The sequence below is a fragment of the Arachis hypogaea genome, chromosome 13, assembly GCF_003086295.3.
Source record: "Arachis hypogaea cultivar Tifrunner chromosome 13, arahy.Tifrunner.gnm2.J5K5, whole genome shotgun sequence".
Classification (NCBI taxonomy): Eukaryota; Viridiplantae; Streptophyta; class Magnoliopsida; order Fabales; family Fabaceae; genus Arachis; species Arachis hypogaea.
The window spans coordinates 47707532-47727737 of NC_092048.1; the positions used below are offsets into that span (position 1 = coordinate 47707532).

Sequence of the window (20206 nt, forward strand, 5' to 3'; positions counted from 1 at the left end):
AAGTGACCCCCTTAGTGTTGACTTAGGACTTAGGGATTGAGATTAATTATGCCTAGTTGACTTATCCTCGATGTAGGGTTGACTAATTGGGATTAATTCACACACAATTACCATGTTTGTGGTCCACAACTAGGATAGGAATCCTTAATTACTCAATTCTCACCAAGAGCTTGTTTTTGTCATTTAAATTCCTTTATCATTGCCTTTACTTGCTTTCTCTTTTAATTACTTGCATGCTAAGTTACTTTCTTGCCTCTTGCACTTTGATTTCTTGCTATTTACATTTCTTGCCAATTGCAATATTCCAACCCCCGTTTCTCCCATAGCCAATAATGAACACTCAATTGCAACTCCTAGGGAAGACGACCCGATGTTGAATTACTCTCGGTTTAAAAATAGAAATATTAAACTTTGATGTTTGGGATTTAATTTGCCGGTTTGGTCTATACTTGCAACATAAGTTATCTTGAGTGGAAATATCCAAACCGGTGTAAAATCCGACTCATCAGTACCAATGTGCTCTTTTTCCACTCATCTGACATCTTCTTTGACCTTAAAATCTCATTAAAAAGTTTGGTTAACCAACGGATACCTTTCTCTCCAAATCTCTTCCAAATTTCAATCGGAATATTATCGGGTCCTATTGTCCTGCCATTTTGCATCTGCTTTAGAGTCTCTTTTACGTCGAAGTCTCAAATCCTTCAATAGTAGTCAAAGTTGTGATCTTCTTCCCTCGTGCATAACCGACCAAGGATCGGAAGAGTCTTTTGTCCTTCATTAAATAACTCGTAGAAGTAGCTCTTCCACCTTTCATTGATCTTTTCATCTTGAGCCAAAACCTCTCTGTCTTTATCCTTTATGCACTTAACCTGATCCAAGTCTTTCGTTCTTCTTTCACGGCTTTTTGCGATTCTATATATAAATTTTTCTCCTTCCTTCGTACCTAAAGACTGGTAGAGACCCTCATATACTCTTGTTCTTACTTCACTTACAGCCACTTTTGTCTCTTTCTTAGCCACCGTATATTTTTTCCAATTATCTGTATTGCGGTACAAAAACCACTCTTTAAAGCATTCCCTTTTTGCTTTTATCTTTTCTTGTAGACTCACATTCCACCACCAGGATTCCTTGTCCCTTGGTCCTGTCTAGGGGTGGAAACAGCCCAGGACAGGCCAGGCTTTGCTCTTAACAGGCCTGGCCTGTCATATAGTTGATTGGCCTGAGCTTGGCCTGCAGCCTGCTATAGGCTTTTTTCAAAGTACTAAGTTTGGCCTGATATTCAGCCTGGCCTGGCCTGAAGCCTGTTAAAAGGCCTGCTAATTTTTTTTTTACAAAAATAAAATTATTATTTTAAAAAAATATTTTTTAATAAACATATTTATATATAAAATGTCATATTTAATATTTATAAGAATTTTTAAACTTTAAAGTATTTAAAATATATAAAATTATTTATAATTAAATATAGTAAATTTAAAATATCTCATTATTTTGTTAATAATAAAAAATTATTTATATATATAATTATATATTAAGAGGTCCAAACAGGCCTGACAGGCTAGGCCAGGCTAATTAGTGAGCCTGGGCCTGGCCTATTAATATAATAAGGCTTTTATAACAGCCTGAGCCTGTGCCTATTTTGTAATAGGCCAGGCCAGGCCAGGCCAAACACAGGCCAGGCTGCAGGCCCCTGGCAGACCGCCTGGCCTTTTTCCACCCCTAGTCCTGTCCCTCTAGATTCACTAAAACTTTCTTTTGCCCTTCTTTTAATAACTTCTACCATCTCCCTCCACATCTCCTTCGCTCTTTTATCTCATTCCCACTTAGTCTCTTCTCCTACCCGTCTTAGGAAGCTTCTTTGTTTCTCACCTTTCATCCGCCACCACTTTGTCCTTGAATTCTTCGTATGATGTCTTTTTCTCAACTTTTTTTCAACGCAAAAATCCATGACGAGAGCATCCTATGTTGTGTTTTTTAAACTCTCTCCCGGAATAATTTTACAATTAATGCAAAATTTTTGGTCGACTCTCCTCAATAAGAAGAAGTCAATTTGAGAGCTTGTCATGTCACTCATATAGGTTATAAGATGTTCTTCTTTCTTTTTAAAACATGTATTTCTGATGAGAAGGTCAAAGGTTGAGAAAAAGTCCAAAATATTTTTATTATCGGTATTGACCACCCCAAAACTTTAGCCTCCGTGAATACTTCCATACCCAGTCACTTCTCTTTCAACATGGCTATTTAAATATCCTCCTAAGAAAATCTTATCTCCCGAAGGTATGTCTTGGACCAAACTCTCTAGATCCTCCCAAAACCTTATCTTGTGATAATGCTCGTCCGATCCCACTTGTAGTGCATATGAGCTAATCACATGAAAAGTACCTTCTTCCACCACAAGTTTGATAGAGATGATCTGATCACCCACCCTCTTGACATCCACTACGTCCTTCTTCCACTGCTTATCCACGATAATACCTACTCCATTCCTATTGTTCACCTTTCCTGTATACCAAATTTTGAACTAGGAGGTATCCAACTCCCTAGCCTTCGCGCTGACCCATTTTATTTCTTTTAGGCACATGATGTTAATCCTCTTCCTTGATATGGTATCCACCATCTCCATGAATTTTCTTGTTAGAGTGCCTATGTTCCATTTTCCAAATCTCAACATTCTGTCACTCTGACCTTTACCTTTACTTTTTTCTTTGGGAACTAGCTTATTTACCCATGTCTGTTAAAAAAAAAGCAAAAATTCTTACTCATTTAACACTACACCTGGGAACCGATGCAGCTACTCTTGCTCATTTGACACTGTACGTGAGCCATACAACGTGTTGCTTCTTGACAATGACCTAGCTTTAGCACAATAATGTCTTTGATCTATGTCATGAAGATTCGACTAAGTTTTTATGTTGGCTGTCGATGGCCTAACACAATCCTCCTATTTTACCCGGTTTGGGACCAGCTATGTACCGCAAATGAAGCATAGGTGGAGTTAAACTCCAACTAAATAAATTCATTAATTAAATGATGCTACAATAATATTTTGTTTTTATTAAATTGATTTCATATATTTTATTTTATACTTTTAGATACAAATTAGAGTTTAATTTTAATATATTGATAGTGTAAAATATTTTATATAATTATTTAATTACGTCTATTTTTTGGATGATTATTCACGTGAATACAATCAATGTAAAAGATAGTTATTTTTTATGATGGGATATTACGTAATTGGATATACGTGTAAAATTAGTTACTACTTTATATATACTAACAGTGTATAAAAATTTAATGGGCAAAGTATATTTTTTGTCTTTGAAGTTTGTCAAAAATTTTAAATATACTTCTAAGTTGCATTTTGTTTCAATTTTGTCTTTTAATTTTTTGATTTGCATCAGATATACCTCTGACAGCTAAATTTTCAAAAAGTGTAGGACTAATCAAGAAATAATACATACATGACATCTAAGTCTGATTTGTTTGTATTGAAAGTTGTTCTTATGAAATTGTTGCTAAATTCATCCTAGATTTCTTGAAAAATTAGCCGAGGTATCTTTGATGCAAATCGAAAATTTTTGGAACAAAATTGAAACAAAATAAAATTTAAGGATAATTTTAAAACTTTTAATAAACTTCAAGAACAAAAAATATACTTTACCCAAATTTAATTCTAAAAGTTAAAAAATATATAAAATAAATATTTTGACACAAAATTTAATAAATATTTTTTAATGCGGAGGCAATACAATTTTTCAATAGGACATATATATATATATATATATATATATATATATATATATATATATATATATATATATATATATATATTTACAGATATACTTTCTTACATTTTTTCAAAATGTTAGTGGGGCACTTACCCACAAGTTATAACATACCTCCGTCCCTAACATAAAGACCATTGTATATAACTACTCAAGATCCCTACAAAAAAGAAAAATAAGCCAAAAAGATGAAGTAGAAGAAGCACAACAACTAACAACTTTTATCGAAGTTATTTTACCACTTAATCTTTCAAATTATAAATGAAAGTAAGCACATAAGAAATATAATTTATACATTGAAAAACTTAATATGTGAATAGTTATGATAAATTAACTTATATGGAATAAAAATGATAAGATTATAAAAATTTAAATAAATAAAAATAAAATAAAATAAATAGAAGAGATAATAAGTATAACAATGAATAATAATATTTTGTAATTTATAAAAAAATCAAAGAGTAAAAATAATGCATTATAGAAGAAAAAAATTAGCAAATGAGAAACAATTGATAAAAAAATGAGATCCGCTTTTAGAATATATGGTTTTTTTTTTATAGTAAATAAGTTATGAAATATAGAAATAAGTTAAATAAAAAAAAGAATAAAATTGTGTGTTTTTAATAAATTGAGAAAATATTTACGATCATATAATTGTTGATGGGTATATAATTATTAGACGATAAATTACATGAAAATATTAATAGAAATATTAGATTTGATATTTAAATAAAAAATATAAATAATGAATAAAAATCTAAAATTTAAAACAAAAATATTTAAGATTAAAAAAAACTAAAAAAGAATTTCTAGTAAACAATGACCCAAACATTAACGTGACAATATATTGAATCAAATAACATATATTTAAATTCATTAAATTAAATATTTAATATAATAAATTAATTATAATTATTTGGCATAATAAAATAAGTCAAATAAATAAAAGATATTTTATAAATATGTCATGTAAAAATTATAACATTTTTAAAAATTATGAATTAAAATACATAAGGCAAAAAAAATGCAAAATAAAACAAAATTAATTTATTTATTTCAGTCAAATTAATTAGTTAACTTATAGCTAATATTATCAAATAAAATATTAAATAATTTGATATTTATCTTAATTAAATTAAATAAATAAGTAATTATAACACTGTTAAGAATCATTAATCAAAATATAAAAGATAAAAAAATTAATGCAAATTAAAACAAATTAATTTATTTATTTCAGTCAAATTAAATAATTAATATAATTAATTAATTATAATTAATATATTCAAATAAAATATTAAATAATTTGATGTTTATCTCAATTAAATGAAATAAATAAATAAATAATTAATACATTTAAATGAATCAAATAAAATAAATAAAAAAAACTTTCAAGAACATGCCACATCAACTATGCTATTAATTGAAAAAATTTAATTTTAATAATAGATAATAAATTTTTAATTAATCATATATAGCTTAATATAAATTTATATTTTTAACAAATTTTTAAAATATTTATATAAAAATATGATATGTATTCATTAATAAAATATTTACAGATTAAATAGACACTAAAGAATAAACTTAACAATTAAAAAAAAATTGAATTGAATAGAAATTTTTCGTACATTGCACAAAAATTGCACCGAAGCGCACGAGAATCCACGAAAATCTAAACTAGTTTCCTTCACATCATTTGATTCAAAAAGGGATACACATAAAACTATAACGTATTTCTATTTAATTTTTATTTATTTCAACAATAAATGCAAAGAAAATAAACAAAAATTCTATGTAGATCGCTCATATTTCAATATTTTTTATTTGTTCTTTAGCATAATGAATTTTTTGAATAAATTAATATTATTAATTAGTTATAGTTAATGTGATAAAAAAAATTAAATAATTTGATATTTATTTCAATTAAATTAAATAAATAATTGATTATGACACTTAAAAAAATATTAATTAAAATATATAAGACAAAAAATTAATACAAATTAAAATAAAATTAATTTATTTATTACAGTCAAATCAAATAATTAATGTGATTAATTAATTATAATTAATATGATCAAATAAAATATTAAATAATTTAATATTTATCTTTATCAAATCAAATAAAGTAAATCAAAAAATATTTTTAAGAACATGTCATGTCAGTTATGCTATTAATGGAAGGAATCCGATTTTAATAATAAATAATAAATATTTATTATTCATATATATTGTAATAAAAAAATTATATTTTTAATATTTTATAAAATATTTATACAAAAATATAATACGTATTAAGTAATATTAAATAGATACTAAAGTATAAATAATCAAAATATGAATTGAAGTATTGAACAGAATTTTTTTGTACATCACACACAGAAAATACACGAAAATTCGTGAAAATCTAAACTAGTTTTTCTTCGCATCATGTAATTAAAAAATGGATATACATAAAACTAGAACGTGTTTTTCTGTTTTATTTATATTCATTTCAATAATAAATTAAAAGAAAATAAACAAAAATTTCTATTTAGATTACTCAAATTTTAATATTTCTGTCCAAAATTCCTTAGCGTAATAAATTTTTTAAAATAAATTAGTATTATTGATTAGTTATAATTAATGTGGTTAAACAAAATATTAAATAATTTAATATTTATATTAATCAAATAAAATAAATAAATTATTATAACACTCTTAAAAATTATTAATCAAAATATATAAAATAAAAAAATAATGCAACTTAAAACAAAATTAATTCATTTATTTTAGTCAAATCAAATAATTAATGTAACTAATTAGTTATAATCGACCTGATCAAATAAAATATTAAATAATTTGATATTTATTTTTATTAAATCAAATCAATGATTAATTAATTAACATATTTAAATGAATCAAGTAAAATAAATTAGATATACAGAAAAGCTCTGCATACAAGTGATTAGGCCTTGTAAGCATTATAAGTCAATTAACCAATAACCCCCCAAAACGCGCTGCAAGTGTTACGTCCCATACACGCGCTATATAAAGATCCCGCGTATATATAACTAACAAATTTAAAAGATTTGTTTCCTTCTTCGTTCTCCTTCTTTCCAAGTTTGCTCGTTCTTCTTCTCCTTCGTTCCTCTGCTTTTTCGATCGTTCTTTTTCCCCTCTTTTCTCATTGGTTTGTTCTTTGTCATTGACGTTATTTCCTCTCTCTGTAACTCCAGCTTCGTTTTCTTTTCGATTTCTGGTTTCTGAAACCAAAGTTTGAACTCGTTTTGAAGATAATGGATGATTCAACCTCAGATTGTCAGCTGAATCAGGGTGAAGTAGATTATGAATTTGAATCTAACGAAGTTCCTGAGGTTTGATTTACATACGATTACTCTGAATTTTGTTGCAGTTATTTGTATAGCATTGTGTAGCTGAATAATTCGTGAACATTGACTGTGAAACTAATGCGTGAACATAAATCTATGGATTGAATCAAATGCATTCGTTTTTATTAATTATCTGCAATTTATAGCAGACGCTCGGGTGTAGATCAGAATTTTTTAGGTGTATTTTTGGGGGAAGTGTGGGTGTATTTACAGTTTATGGCTTTTTTTTGTTATTTTTAGTTGAGTTGTTGTCGTTCCGGTGTATTATATCAGACATGATTGGGTGTATTTTTAGTTTTTGACATGGTGTATTCTGCAGTCTCTCTCTGTTGTTGATGACCAGTTTGTTCCTATTTTAGTTGAGTTGTTGTCGTTAGGGTGTATTATATCAGACATGATTGGGTGTATTTTTAGTTTTAACATGGTGTGTTCTGCAGCCTCTTTCTATTGTTGATGACCAGTTTGTTCCCAAGGTTGGAATGACCTTTACCATCCTTGAAGATGCTGGAAAATTTTACAGGAACTACGCCAAGGCTGCAGGTTTTTCTACAAGAGTTCGGAGCACAAATAGGAAGGGAAACGAGATTAAGAATCAATTGATTACATGTAGCAGAGAGAAAAAATGGAAATCTAAAATATCTCCGACCGAGAAGACGAATTCGACAACTGGTTTAAACTATCCTGCAAGAATTTATATACACACATTGAAGAATGTTGGTGCTTGGATCATTTCAAAGGTTGTGCTGGATCATTCACACCCTTGCTGTCCAAGTAAAGCAGAGATGCTCAAACAGCACAGGGAACTAAGCATGTCCATTCGTCGTACAATAGAGAATAACGAGGAGGCTGGTATTAGACCAAGCAAAACTTACCAATCATTTGTTGCGGCTGCCAGGGGTCATCGCGAGTTAAATTTTATTGAAAAGGATGTGAGGAATTACATTATGAGAGAAGTGCATAATGTTTCTGAACAAGAAGATGCAAAGGAATTCGGGAAATATTTGTTAAGAATGAAAGAGAAGAATCAGAATTTCTTTTTTGAACTTGAACTCGAGGAGGATCAATCAATTAAGCTGGCTTTTTGGGCCGATGCAAGAAGTAGAGCTGCCTTTGAGTATTTCGGAGATGTTATTTCATTTGACACCACCTACAATACAAACAAGTAACAAACTGTCCCTATTTATGATGCTAAATTAATGTATTTTTATGAATCCGCAGCAGAGGTGTATATTGGGTGTTTTTGGGTGTATACAAAGCATTTGTTGGGTGTACCTAATTATTTTCCATTCTGCACTATGGTAATTTGTTTCAGGTATAATTTGGTTTGTGGTTCTTTTGTCGGGGTGAATCACCATGGTTCTTTTACATACTTGTAGTTTTTACTTTTTTTTCCTGCCTTTTTTTCATTACCAACGCCAATAGCCATCATCTCATCTATTAGATTTTTGAGGGTCTTACCCTGGAATCTTCTAAAAATTTCTTTGTCATCTTCAGAAAGATCCTTATAATTGACTTTCTGAGGAAATAGATCTCCTACAAAAAGGAAAACAACATAGTATGAAAATCAGTTCAAATACACCCAAGCATCAATTGAAATACACCTGAATATGTCTCATATACACCTATAATTTTTAGCGAGTTACCTGACGCATTGATGTCAAGCGCAGCCCCTATTGTTTTTGGTCTTACTTTAAAAGAACCGTAGCCGATTTCCAGTCGGTTTTCCCCTAATTTGAAGGAGTTAGCCAACTCCCTTAATATTTGGTGATGCACCCTTAGCGGCGGGATGTGCATCAGGCCACCAAATTCCAAATCCCTAACTATCGTTTTCTTCTCCTCGCTCATGTTTCTGAATTTCTCACTTAACAAATGTGTTGCACACTTAAGGTCTTTGGTTTGCTGTAAACAAAGCAAAATTATAGTAAGATATATTTCTATTATATAAAACTAATTTCATCTAAGACATATATTTGTTCTTACAATTTTTCTAGCTTGGTTTCTGGCTGCCATTTTTTCTGAAATGAAAAATACACCCATAGATATCAGTAAGATACACCCATAGATATGAGTCAGATATCACTCAAACATGCATTAATATACAAGGTCAAGCAACATTACAAGGTCAAGCAATATACACCCATGGACAATCAAATATTAGAACAGTTACAACTGTTGACTATATTACAGTATATCAGTTCAGAAATATACACCCAACAAATTATGCCATATACACCCAACAAATTACTCCATATACCCCACAAATCAGTTACTAGAAGAACTAGAACAACAAGAATAGTAACACCTAGAACAACTAAGAAGAACAGTATAACCTAGAACCAAGAATAACAGTAAAACCTAGAACAAGTAGAACATTATAAACTGTAAAATGAGACGTAGAACAAGAAGAACAGTAAAACCTAGAAGAACGTAGAAGAACAGTAAAACCTAGTTCTTCGATTTCGAAATGTGGAAAATATACAAGATGAGTAAAATAGTAACGTAACGTACCTTGAGTATTATAACTTCGTTTTTTCTGGAGATTGTTGATGGAGAGTTCTATGTTGTGTTGATGGAGAGTTCTAATCTTTGCGACGATTGCTATCTCTGCAATTTGCAATGTTGCTCGAAAATGGACGGTTTGTGTTTTCTTCGAATGGCTTGGAGAAGTGAAAGAGTGCGCCATTAAGGAGCGGTTTTCGTGAAGCGCAACTGTTGAGTGGAGCGCGTGAATTCTACGCTCCATTCAAAATAATTGAGTGCGCGTGTGAATAAAGTGTGGGCTGAGAACTTGTATAACTTGTAGGGCCTTTTTGCTTGTATGTGTAGCAGGCCCGTTAGATATAATACCTTCAAGAACATTTCACATTAGCTATCCTATTAATTAAAGAAACTCGATTTTATTAATAGATAATAGAATTTTATTAATAATATATACTGTAATAAAATTTATAATTTAATTTATAATTATGTTTTAAAATATTTATACAAAAGTATGTTATGTATTGAGTAATAAAATATTTACAGATTAAATAGATACTAAAAAATAAATTTAACAATTTCTAACAAAAATATGAATTGAACAAAAAATTTTCGTGTATTGCATGAAAATTACACGGAAGACGTACAAGAATTCATAAAAATCTAAACTAATTTTCGTTCACATCATGTAATTCAACAAAGGATATAGATAGAACTAGACTATATTTCTGTTTCATTTATATTCATTTTAACAATAAATAAAAAGAAAATAAACAAAAAATTTTATTTAGATGACTCAAATTTCAATATTTTTATCCAATGATTTAGTTCTTTAGCATAACGAATTTGTTTAGATTGACTATCCTAATAAAAGAAAAAAAAAGGACCAGGACATTCAAAAAACAAGTTTTATAAGAAGAGTCAAGTCGATATATATATAATTCTATTAGAACATTTTTAATAAAGTCGGAGAATGGAATATATAAGCCCTAAAATAAAAATAAAGAAAACTAAGACATTATACAAAGGGAGGGATCAATTTTTTTTTTTCTCATTTCATTCGTTACTATTATGAGAATCACTTTTGCTTTCTTTTTCTCTGACTATTCAGATGTTTTAGTTGGCCAGAATACGAGAAAAATATATGTATAAAAAATTTTAAGAAAATAACATTTATTAATAAGCAACAAATTTTATAACGTGACAGTAGAACTTGTAATGGTCATTTAATATATTTATAACCAGATGAAAATACATGTATGCACCTTGCAAATGCAAATTTGAATGAAAATAACTACTAAACTGGGTTGAAGGATAGAACTGGTTTATTTATGATTAATTTCATAAAGTCTATGGATAGAAAAAAGCAGAAAAATAACGTGTATTAAAAAGCTATATATCTTGTAGCTTGGCAAAACTTGTATTGTCTTATTACTTGCTTGTAACAAAGGGCAAATACATGTATGCATTGAGAGATCAGAGATGCATATTAACTTAGCAATAGACTTTTCTGTCGGGGCAAATTCACCTTAATTACATTCATAACACGAGTAATTAGGATACAGGATCTGAGAAAATACCCCTAAACCAAGGTTTTCTTCAATTTCATTTAATTTCGTTACTTCTAACTACTTTAAATTGCTCTTTACTTTGGTTACTGTATTTCAATTTACATCACTACAAAAGAAAAGTGGTCCATAATTAAACCCTGACCATAATTAATAAAAAAAGTGATAATAGATCTATGATCACGATTTTTTAATCGCGGTCTATTTTAGCGTGACCATAAATCTAGGGTTACAGTTTTTTTTATTTATGGTCATGATTTCTATGATCACAGTTGCGGTATTTAAATTTTACGTTTTTTTTAGCGTGATCATAATTTATTTATGGTCACCCTATTTTTAAACTGTGACCATATAGCTTATCTATGATTACTCTTATTTTAAATCATGACTATAACCTAATCTATGACCACGGTTTTAGCATGATTATAGCTTATCTATGGTCACGATTTTAGCATGACCATAGTTTACTCTATAGTTATCGCTGTTTTAAACCATCACTATAACTTACTCTATTTATGAGATTTATTTTTTAAAAGCATAATCATATCCCAAAATTATGATAATCACAAAATAAGTTTAAAAAAAAAAAGATAAATTCAAATAATCTAAATCATAAAATTTATATTATAAGCTAGATATATTTTTAGTCTAAATGATACAAATTAAAATATATTACATTATATCCTTTACATGTAATACGTGGTAAAATCTCTTAAAAAAAAAATACAAAAGATATCAAAATATTACATTTAGATAATTAAAATATATGAGACCAATCTCATTTCATATTTCTATCAAAAATAATATTTTTTTCACATCACATCCTTCCAGGCACGAACCCAAGCATCATGATCGGGGCACTTGCCCCCACTCTGATTTCATAATTTTAAACAAAAATTTATATATATATATATATATATATATATATATATATATATATATATATATATGCCTTCATTTTAAATTTTAAATGACCCCACTACAAATAAACTAAGCCCAATTATTAAAAGTCCCAAATCCATTTTATCTTTCTATTATTTTGACTATTAGTTAACTTAATTAAATTTAGTCTTCTTCTATTCTCAAATCCCAGCTGTTACTCATTTATTCTCTTAAACCTTTTTCTTAGTTTCATATTTTCAATCTTCTTTTTCTATTCTTTATCTAGTGGTCATCTTCGCTTCATCAAAAGGTAAATTTTAAATTCTCTATTTTGTTTTATATAGCTCTCTATGACTCTATGTATCTTTCAATTTCATTGTTTCTCTTTTTGATATTTTCAATTGCAAATTTTAATTCAAATAATTATAATTTAGGTGTTAATCTATTTTTTATTCTCTTCATGAATTTATATATTTTATTTTATTCTCAATTTAGTGATTCTTATTATTTATTTATTTATCTTTCGTTCTATTCTATTATATGTAATTATGTTGCATATAAATTTTTAAAGTGAATTGATCAATTTACTAATTTAGAATATATATTTTTTATTTTTAGAAATAGTAATGAAAAAATATTTCAAAAAAAAGCTACCACTAGAATCTGAAGTCACTCCATTAGTCTCTTCTAATAAAAAGGAGTTCTTAGAATTCAATGTGAAAAATCTGGTAGCTGATCTTGGACAACAACCCAAAATTTCAAATTATGATCCAAATGACAGGGATGAAGTTAGACGAGCTTATTTGCAAAAAAGTCCTTGTCAACCAAGAGAACATGATTTTTCACAAACATATTTTGGAACTTCTCTTTATAGATTTAATGCTGATTGGTTTGATGAATTTGACAGTTGGTTGGAATATAGTATTTCAAAAGATGCTGTCTTTTGTCTCTATTGCTATCTTATGAAACCTGATGGTGCGAGTGGTGATGCTTTTATAAAAGAGGGCTTTTCAAATTGGAAAAAGAAGGAGCGATTACAAACACATGTTGAAAATCATGATAGTGCTCATAATCAAGCTCGAAGAAAATGCGAAGCACTCATGAAGCAAAAGCAACATATTGAAGTTGTTTTTCAAAAGCATTTAGAACAAGCTAAAAAAGATTACCGAACTCACTTAACAGCAACAATTGAGTGCATTAGGTTCTTATTGTGACAAGGATTGACTTTTCGTGGTGATGAGGAATCGCACAATTCAAACAATCAAGGTACTTTTTTTGGAGCTTCTTGACTTTTTTGCTCAACATAATACAGAGATTGATCGTATTTTCAAAAATGCTCGTGGAAACCTTAAACTAGTAGCACCTAAAATTCAAAAAGATATTGTTAGAGCTGCTGCAAGTGAAATTACTAAAGTTATTATTGATGATTTTGGAGATGATTTATTTGCTGTTTTAGTTGATGAAGCTCGAGACATTTCTGTTAAAGAGCAAATGGCTGTTTGTTTGCGGTATGTTAATAAAGAAAGGATTGTAATGGAGCGATTTCTTGGCCTTGTCCATATTTCTAGCACAAATGCGTTGTCGATAAAAGTAGCTTTGGAATCTTTATTAGCAAAGCATAGTTTAAGCTTAGCAAGAATACGTGGGCAAGGTTACGATGGAGCTAGTAATATGCAGGGAGAATTTAATAGCTTAAAAAGTTTGATCTTGAAAGAAAATGCTTGTGCTTTTTATGTTCATTGTTTTGCTCACCAACTTCAATTAGCACTTGTGGTTGTTGCAAAGAAACAGGTTGAAATTGCACTACTTTTTAATTTGCTTGCTTGTTTGTGCAATATTGTTGGAACTTCTTGTAAACGTAAAGACATGCTTCGTGAAAGTCAAATGCAAAAGACAATTGTTGCATTACAAAACGGAGATGTTTCTAGTGGGCGTGTCTTAAATCAAGAAACAACATTGAAAAGGGCAGGTGATACTTGATGGGGCTCACATTATGGTACAATACTTAGCTTGATTTCTATTTTTTCTTCCGTGGTAGAAGTTCTTGAAGTGATTGAGGAAGATGGAAATAATCCTGAACAAAGAGCTGAAGCATGTCAATTATTGAATCATATTCAATCTTTTGAATTTGTATTCAATTTACATTTGATGAAAAGTATATTTGGAGTTACTAATGAGTTGTCTCAAGCTCTACAAAGAAGTGATCAAGACATTATAAATGCTATGACATTGGTTAAAGTGTCCAAGCAACGATTGCAAAGTATAAGAGACGATGGTTGGTCCTCTTTGCTCAATGAAGTTTCACTATTTTGTGATAGTTACAATATTCTTGTTCCAAATATGAATGACATATTTGTAACACAAGGAAGATCAAGGCGCAAAATCCAAAAGGTCTCAAACTTGCATCATTTTCAAGTTGAATTATTTTATCAAGTGGTTGATAGACAACGTCAAGAGCTCAACAATCGTTTTACAGGGGTAAATACCGAACTACTTCTTTGTATAGCTTGTTTGAATCCAAGTGACTCGTTTTTTGCATTTGATAAGGAGAAGTTGCTTCGTTTAGCTGAATTTTATCCACATGAATTCTCTTCTACTCAACTTTTGGCACTTGATAGTCAACTTGAGAATTTTATATTGGATATGCGTCTTGATGATCAATTCTCAAATATAAATGGAATCAGTGGACTATCTCAAAAGTTAGTTGAAACAAAAAAGCATGTTGTTTATCCATTGGTGTTTCTTCTATTGAAATTAGCTTTGATTCTACATGTGGCAACGACATCAGTTGAGAGAACATTTTCTGCTATGAATATCATAAAGAGTCGACTTCGTAATCGAATGGGAAATGAGTGATTGAATGATTGTTTGGTTACATATATAGAAAGAGAGACATTCAATCAAGTTGATAATGAAACAATTATTCAACCTTTTCAAAATATGAAAACAAGAAGAGAAGTACCTTCAAGATTTGAAGCGAAGAAAGTTAGCGGCTAATGTAATTTTTTATTTTTTTATTTGAATAATTAATGTGCATTTTTATAATTTTAAATTTAAATTAATATATTTTTTAATAATAATGTGTATTATTTTTGCCCCCTAACATAAATTTTTTGGGTCCATCACTACATCCTTCTGTTAACAAAAAAGATAAACATTTTAGTGATATTCACATTTCATTAAAAAATATTTAAGTAATTAAAATATTATAACAATAAATTTATCTGTAAAATTTTAACTATATTTTCTATATACAAAGTCAATTACTAGTCATACATTTTATTCCACCTGTAATTTATAAGGTGTTTTTTATGGTGTCTAATGTTTTAACTATTTAATATAAAAATAAAAGATAAAATCTATTAGGGTAAAGTACTAAATTAGTCCCCTACATTTGGGCATAATTCTGTTTTGGTCCTTCAGGTTTAAAGTATCCTATTTGAATCTAAAAAAAAAATTATTTTGCTTCAATTTAGTCCCATCGTAAGATCAAAGATAAATAATTAACGAAATGTCCTACATGACAGCAGTATAAGAACAAGGTCGATAATTTGAAGAATAAGTACAAGCTCCAGAGGCACAAAATAAACCATGGATGTACTAATACATGTATTTAACATTTTTTTTAGTTTTATAGAAAATATTTCATTTTAATTATAAGAAAAATGATAAATAAATGTATTGATAGGGGTGTCCATGGATCGGATCGTATCCGCGGTAAATATCCGCATCCGATCCGAAAATTGCGGATACGATCCGATCCGCAAATTGATCGGATCGGATCCGATCCGATTCGCACCCTTTGCGGATCGGATCGCGGATATCTGCTCTACATCCGCATATCCGATCCGCGGATCCGTAGATCCGCACTATAATAATTAAAAAATAAATAAATATATATTTTTGGTATTATATTTACTTGTTTGTATGTTTTAGTTAGTAATTATTATTCATATATTGTATTATTTTATTTTTGTTATTTAGAGAGAGTTTGATTAAAAATATTTTAGGAATAAATAAGTTTAAAAGTATGAAAGAAATATTTTTATCGAATTTTTTTACATAGAAATATGATTAAAAAAAGAAGGTTTAATTATGCGGATATATCCGATATCCGATCCGATCCGATCCGCAAATGTGCGGATCGAATCGGATCGGATCCGGCACTAAAAAATGCGGATATCATATCCGATCCGATCCGATGGAAATTGTGCGGAACGAATCAAATTTTCGGCCATATCCGATCCGATCCGATCCGCGGACACCCCTATGTATTGATGCGTCCACGTTGATTTTGTGCCTTTGGAATTTGTACTTATTCTCTAGATTATCGAACTTGTTCTTATACTGCTGTCCTATAGGACATTTCGTTAATTATTTATCTTGGACCTCCGGTGGAACTAAATTGAAGCTAAATGAAACGTTTTTGGATTCAAATAGGACACTTTAAACCTTAAGGACCAAAATAAAATTACACCCAAACGTAGGGGACCAATTTAATACTTTACCCCATCTATTATTACTTCTCTCATCTCGTAAATCATAAAACTTCCCAAATACATATCCGCGTGCACAAGAGTATCATTAATCCTGCAAAAATGAGGTTTTAAACGAAGGCAATAAATAAAAATTCTTACAAGGTTTTGTGTATTATTAAGAAGTCTTTTAAAAATATTAAACAATTATGTCCAGCATGCTATTTCATTTCTTAGTTCGAGCTATTTAAAGTTCATGCATGATCAATCAATATGAATTTGTTACGGCTTGACCCAAACTCTTACGGTTCGGCCCGACCCGAGTGCTATCCGACCCGGACACGCATACCACAACCGAACCGGATACGCATCCCGAATAGCTCACGCATGGCTGTGAGATAACGTCCCTAAGAAAGTGGGTCCGTCCTCATTGGGCCCACCTCTGACAGTATATAAGGGGAATATTTACTCTTCCCCCGAGGTACGTAACATATCACATCACCCCTTTTCACCTGCACATTACTGACAAGAGCGTCGGAGTGTCTTTGCAGGTGGCACCCCCCCTTTTTTATACGAAGAACTCGGGACCTCGCACATCCCTGGTCGGTAGTCCACGACCTGACGAGCCCCTATCATCTTCGAGGATTTCAACCCGAACCGTCCGGTAACCATCCTACCGAACATTGGCGGCGTCTGTGGGATTCGTCTATGGACTTCGTGCTAGTCCAAACTGGGACAGGCTGCGAGGCCGTACCCGGAGGCGACGCCGCCGGGACGGAAACCCGACAACATCCAAGGTCGCCCCCGAGGAACGCAACCCAATCACATGAGAGACGCCCCTTTGGGGGGACCGGAGACAACCACGCCAGAATAATGCAAGAGCTACGCCACAGAATGCAAGACCTGAAACGCCGGTTAGCAGATAGGGAACGCGACCAACGCACCCCAGAGCAGAGTCACTCCCGCTCTTGCTCCAGGAGTCGCTCCAGACGCACGCCTACCCCCCAAGCTGAGTCCGAAAGCACCGGGGAGAGAGGGTGCGCGAGAAGACGCCGTGACCCCGTCATCTACGCCAGACGTGAGAGGCGGCGTACCGTCAACCGCGAGGACGAGGACACTCGTCGGGAGAGCGACGAGGGAAGAACGACGGGAACACGGGGACCCGTAATAATGGGAGCGACCCCTTTCCACCGTTCCATACTCGAGGTCCGGCTGCCAAAACACTTTGACAAGCCAACGGACATGAGGTACGATGGAACGCAAGACCCGCTGGAATACCTTACGGCCTTTGAGGCCAGGATGAACCTAGAAGGAGTGGGAGACGAAGTAAGGTGCCGTGCTTTCCCGGTCACCCTAGCGGGACCTGCAATACGGTGGTTCAATAACCTCCCGCAGGGCTCGGTGACCCAATTCTCCGACATCAGCCATGCCTTCCTAGCTCAGTTCACGACCAGGATCGCCAAAGCCAAGCATCCGATCAATCTGCTGGGAGTGACCCAGAGAGCCGGGGAGCCAACGAGGAAGTACTTAGACCGTTTCAACGACGAATGCTTAGAAATCGACGGGTTGACAGACTCTGTGGCGAGCTTGTGCTTGACGAACGGGCTCCTAAATGAGGACTTCAGAAAGCACCTCACCACAAAGCAGGTATGGACAATGCAGGAGATCCAATGCATGGCTAAGGAGTATATTAACGACGAAGAAGTCAGCCGGGTCGTGGCTGCCAATAAACGGCAACCCCTCTACAACCAAACCTGGCACTACGAGGGTGGAGAAAGACAAAAGGAACACGTCAGGGACGGCGGTCCGAGTAAGGCACCTAAGCCATTCCCCCGAGTGGGGAAGTTCACCAACTACACCCCCCCTCACGGCACCGATCACGGAAGTTTACCAACAGATAGCCGAGAAGGGGATACTATAGAGACCCCGACCTCTGAAGGACAGGACGGGGGGAAACAAAAGCCTTTACTACGAATATCACAAGGGATACGGGCACAAGACCCAAGACTGCTTCGACCTAAAAGACGCCCTGGAGCAAGCAATCAAGGACGGAAAGCTTGCCGACTTCTCCCACCTCATAAGGGAGCCGAGGAGACGGAATCGGGACCACGATGGCGAGGACAGGTCCCGGGCCACAAGACGACGTCAAGAACCAGAGGGGGACGACCACGGTCTCACGGTGGTGAACGTAGTAACAGCAAGGAATTCCGCCCCGAGGTCAAAATCGGCATAGAAGAAAGATGCCAAGATCCTGGCGGTCTCCTTCTCATCCGCTAGAAGTTCTCGGGGGCTCCCATCCATCTCCTTCGGCCCCGAGGACCAATGGTTTGACGAGGTACCGAAAAGTCCCCCCATGGTTATCACGGCCAGAGTCGGAACCGGCCTCGTCAAAAGGATCCTGGTAGACACAGGGACGGACTCGAACATCATGTTTCGTAACGTTTTTTATGCCTTGGGACTGCGCGATGCCGATCTGGCGACCCACCAGCACGGTGTGGTAGGGTTGGGTGACGACTTCATTAAGCCAGATAGGATCATCTCACTCCCGACCTCCTTGGGACAAGGACAGAGACGAAGGACGGTAATGGCCGATTTTGTTGTCTTAGGAGATTTCACAGCTTACAATATCATCCTGGGGGAGAAAAACCATCAACGACTTTTGGGCAGTGATTAGTACGAGGCTGCTCGTAATGAAGTTTTTTACTGATGACGGATCCGTAGGATCCATCAGAGGAGACTTGGAAACGGCAGTCGCTTGCAACCACGCCAGCCTCTCTCTTAGGAAAAAGTCCAAAGAAGCATCCGGGGTTTTCCTTGCCGTCCTGGATGCCAGAATAGATGACAAGCCCAGGCCTGAGCCAGAAGGGGACTTGGAAAAATTTAGGGTCGGTGACGGGGAGGAGAGGTTCACGTTCATAAACAGAAACCTCCCCCATGAATTAAAGGAACCTTTGATGGAGATGATCAGAGCCAACGACGACCTCTTCGCGTGGACGCCAGCTGACATGCCAGGGATAGATCCCCAACTCATGTCACATCATCTGGCCGTCAAGCCGGAAGCTAAACCAGTGGCCCAGAGGAGGAGGAAAATGTCACAGGAAAGGGCAGACGAGGTGGCCAGGCAGACGGCTAGCCTCCTTGAAGCAGGGTTCATCCGAGAGCTGGACTACTCGACGTGGCTGTCGAACGTGGTCTTGGTAAAAAAGCACAATGGGAGGTAGAGAATGTATGTAGACTATTCCGACCTCAACAAAGCATGTCCCAAAGACTGCTATCCCCTCCCCAACATTGACGCACTTGTCGATGCGGCGGCGGGGTACCGTTATCTGAGCTTCATGGACGCCTACTCCGGGTACAATCAGATACCGATGCACCGACCCAACGAGGACAAAACAACGTTCATAACACCAGGAGGGATCTATTGCTACAAGGTGATGCCATTTGGTTTGAAAAACGCCGGCGCCACATACCAGAGACTGATGAACAAGATATTCAGTGAGCTCATAGGCAAGACAGTAGAAGTCTACGTGGATGACATCCTTGCAAAAACCACATGGCCTGATGATCTCCTAGGCGACCTGGGGGACGTGTTCGCGGCCCTCCGACAACACGGCATGAGGCTCAACCCGCTCAAATGCGCCTTTGCC

At 33.5% G+C, this 20206-nt stretch overlaps 1 protein-coding gene across 1 annotated transcript; it reads left to right on the forward strand.

Annotated features, from left to right (window-relative positions):
- Positions 1 to 13320: 13320 nt before the first annotated feature.
- LOC112734064 (uncharacterized) lies at positions 13321 to 14940 on the forward strand. Its single transcript, XM_025783250.1, has 2 exons — positions 13321 to 14053; positions 14123 to 14940. The coding sequence occupies exons 1-2, from the start codon at positions 13321 to 13323 to the stop codon at positions 14938 to 14940; spliced, it is 1551 nt and encodes a 516-aa protein (XP_025639035.1).
- Positions 14941 to 20206: the final 5266 nt, after the last annotated feature.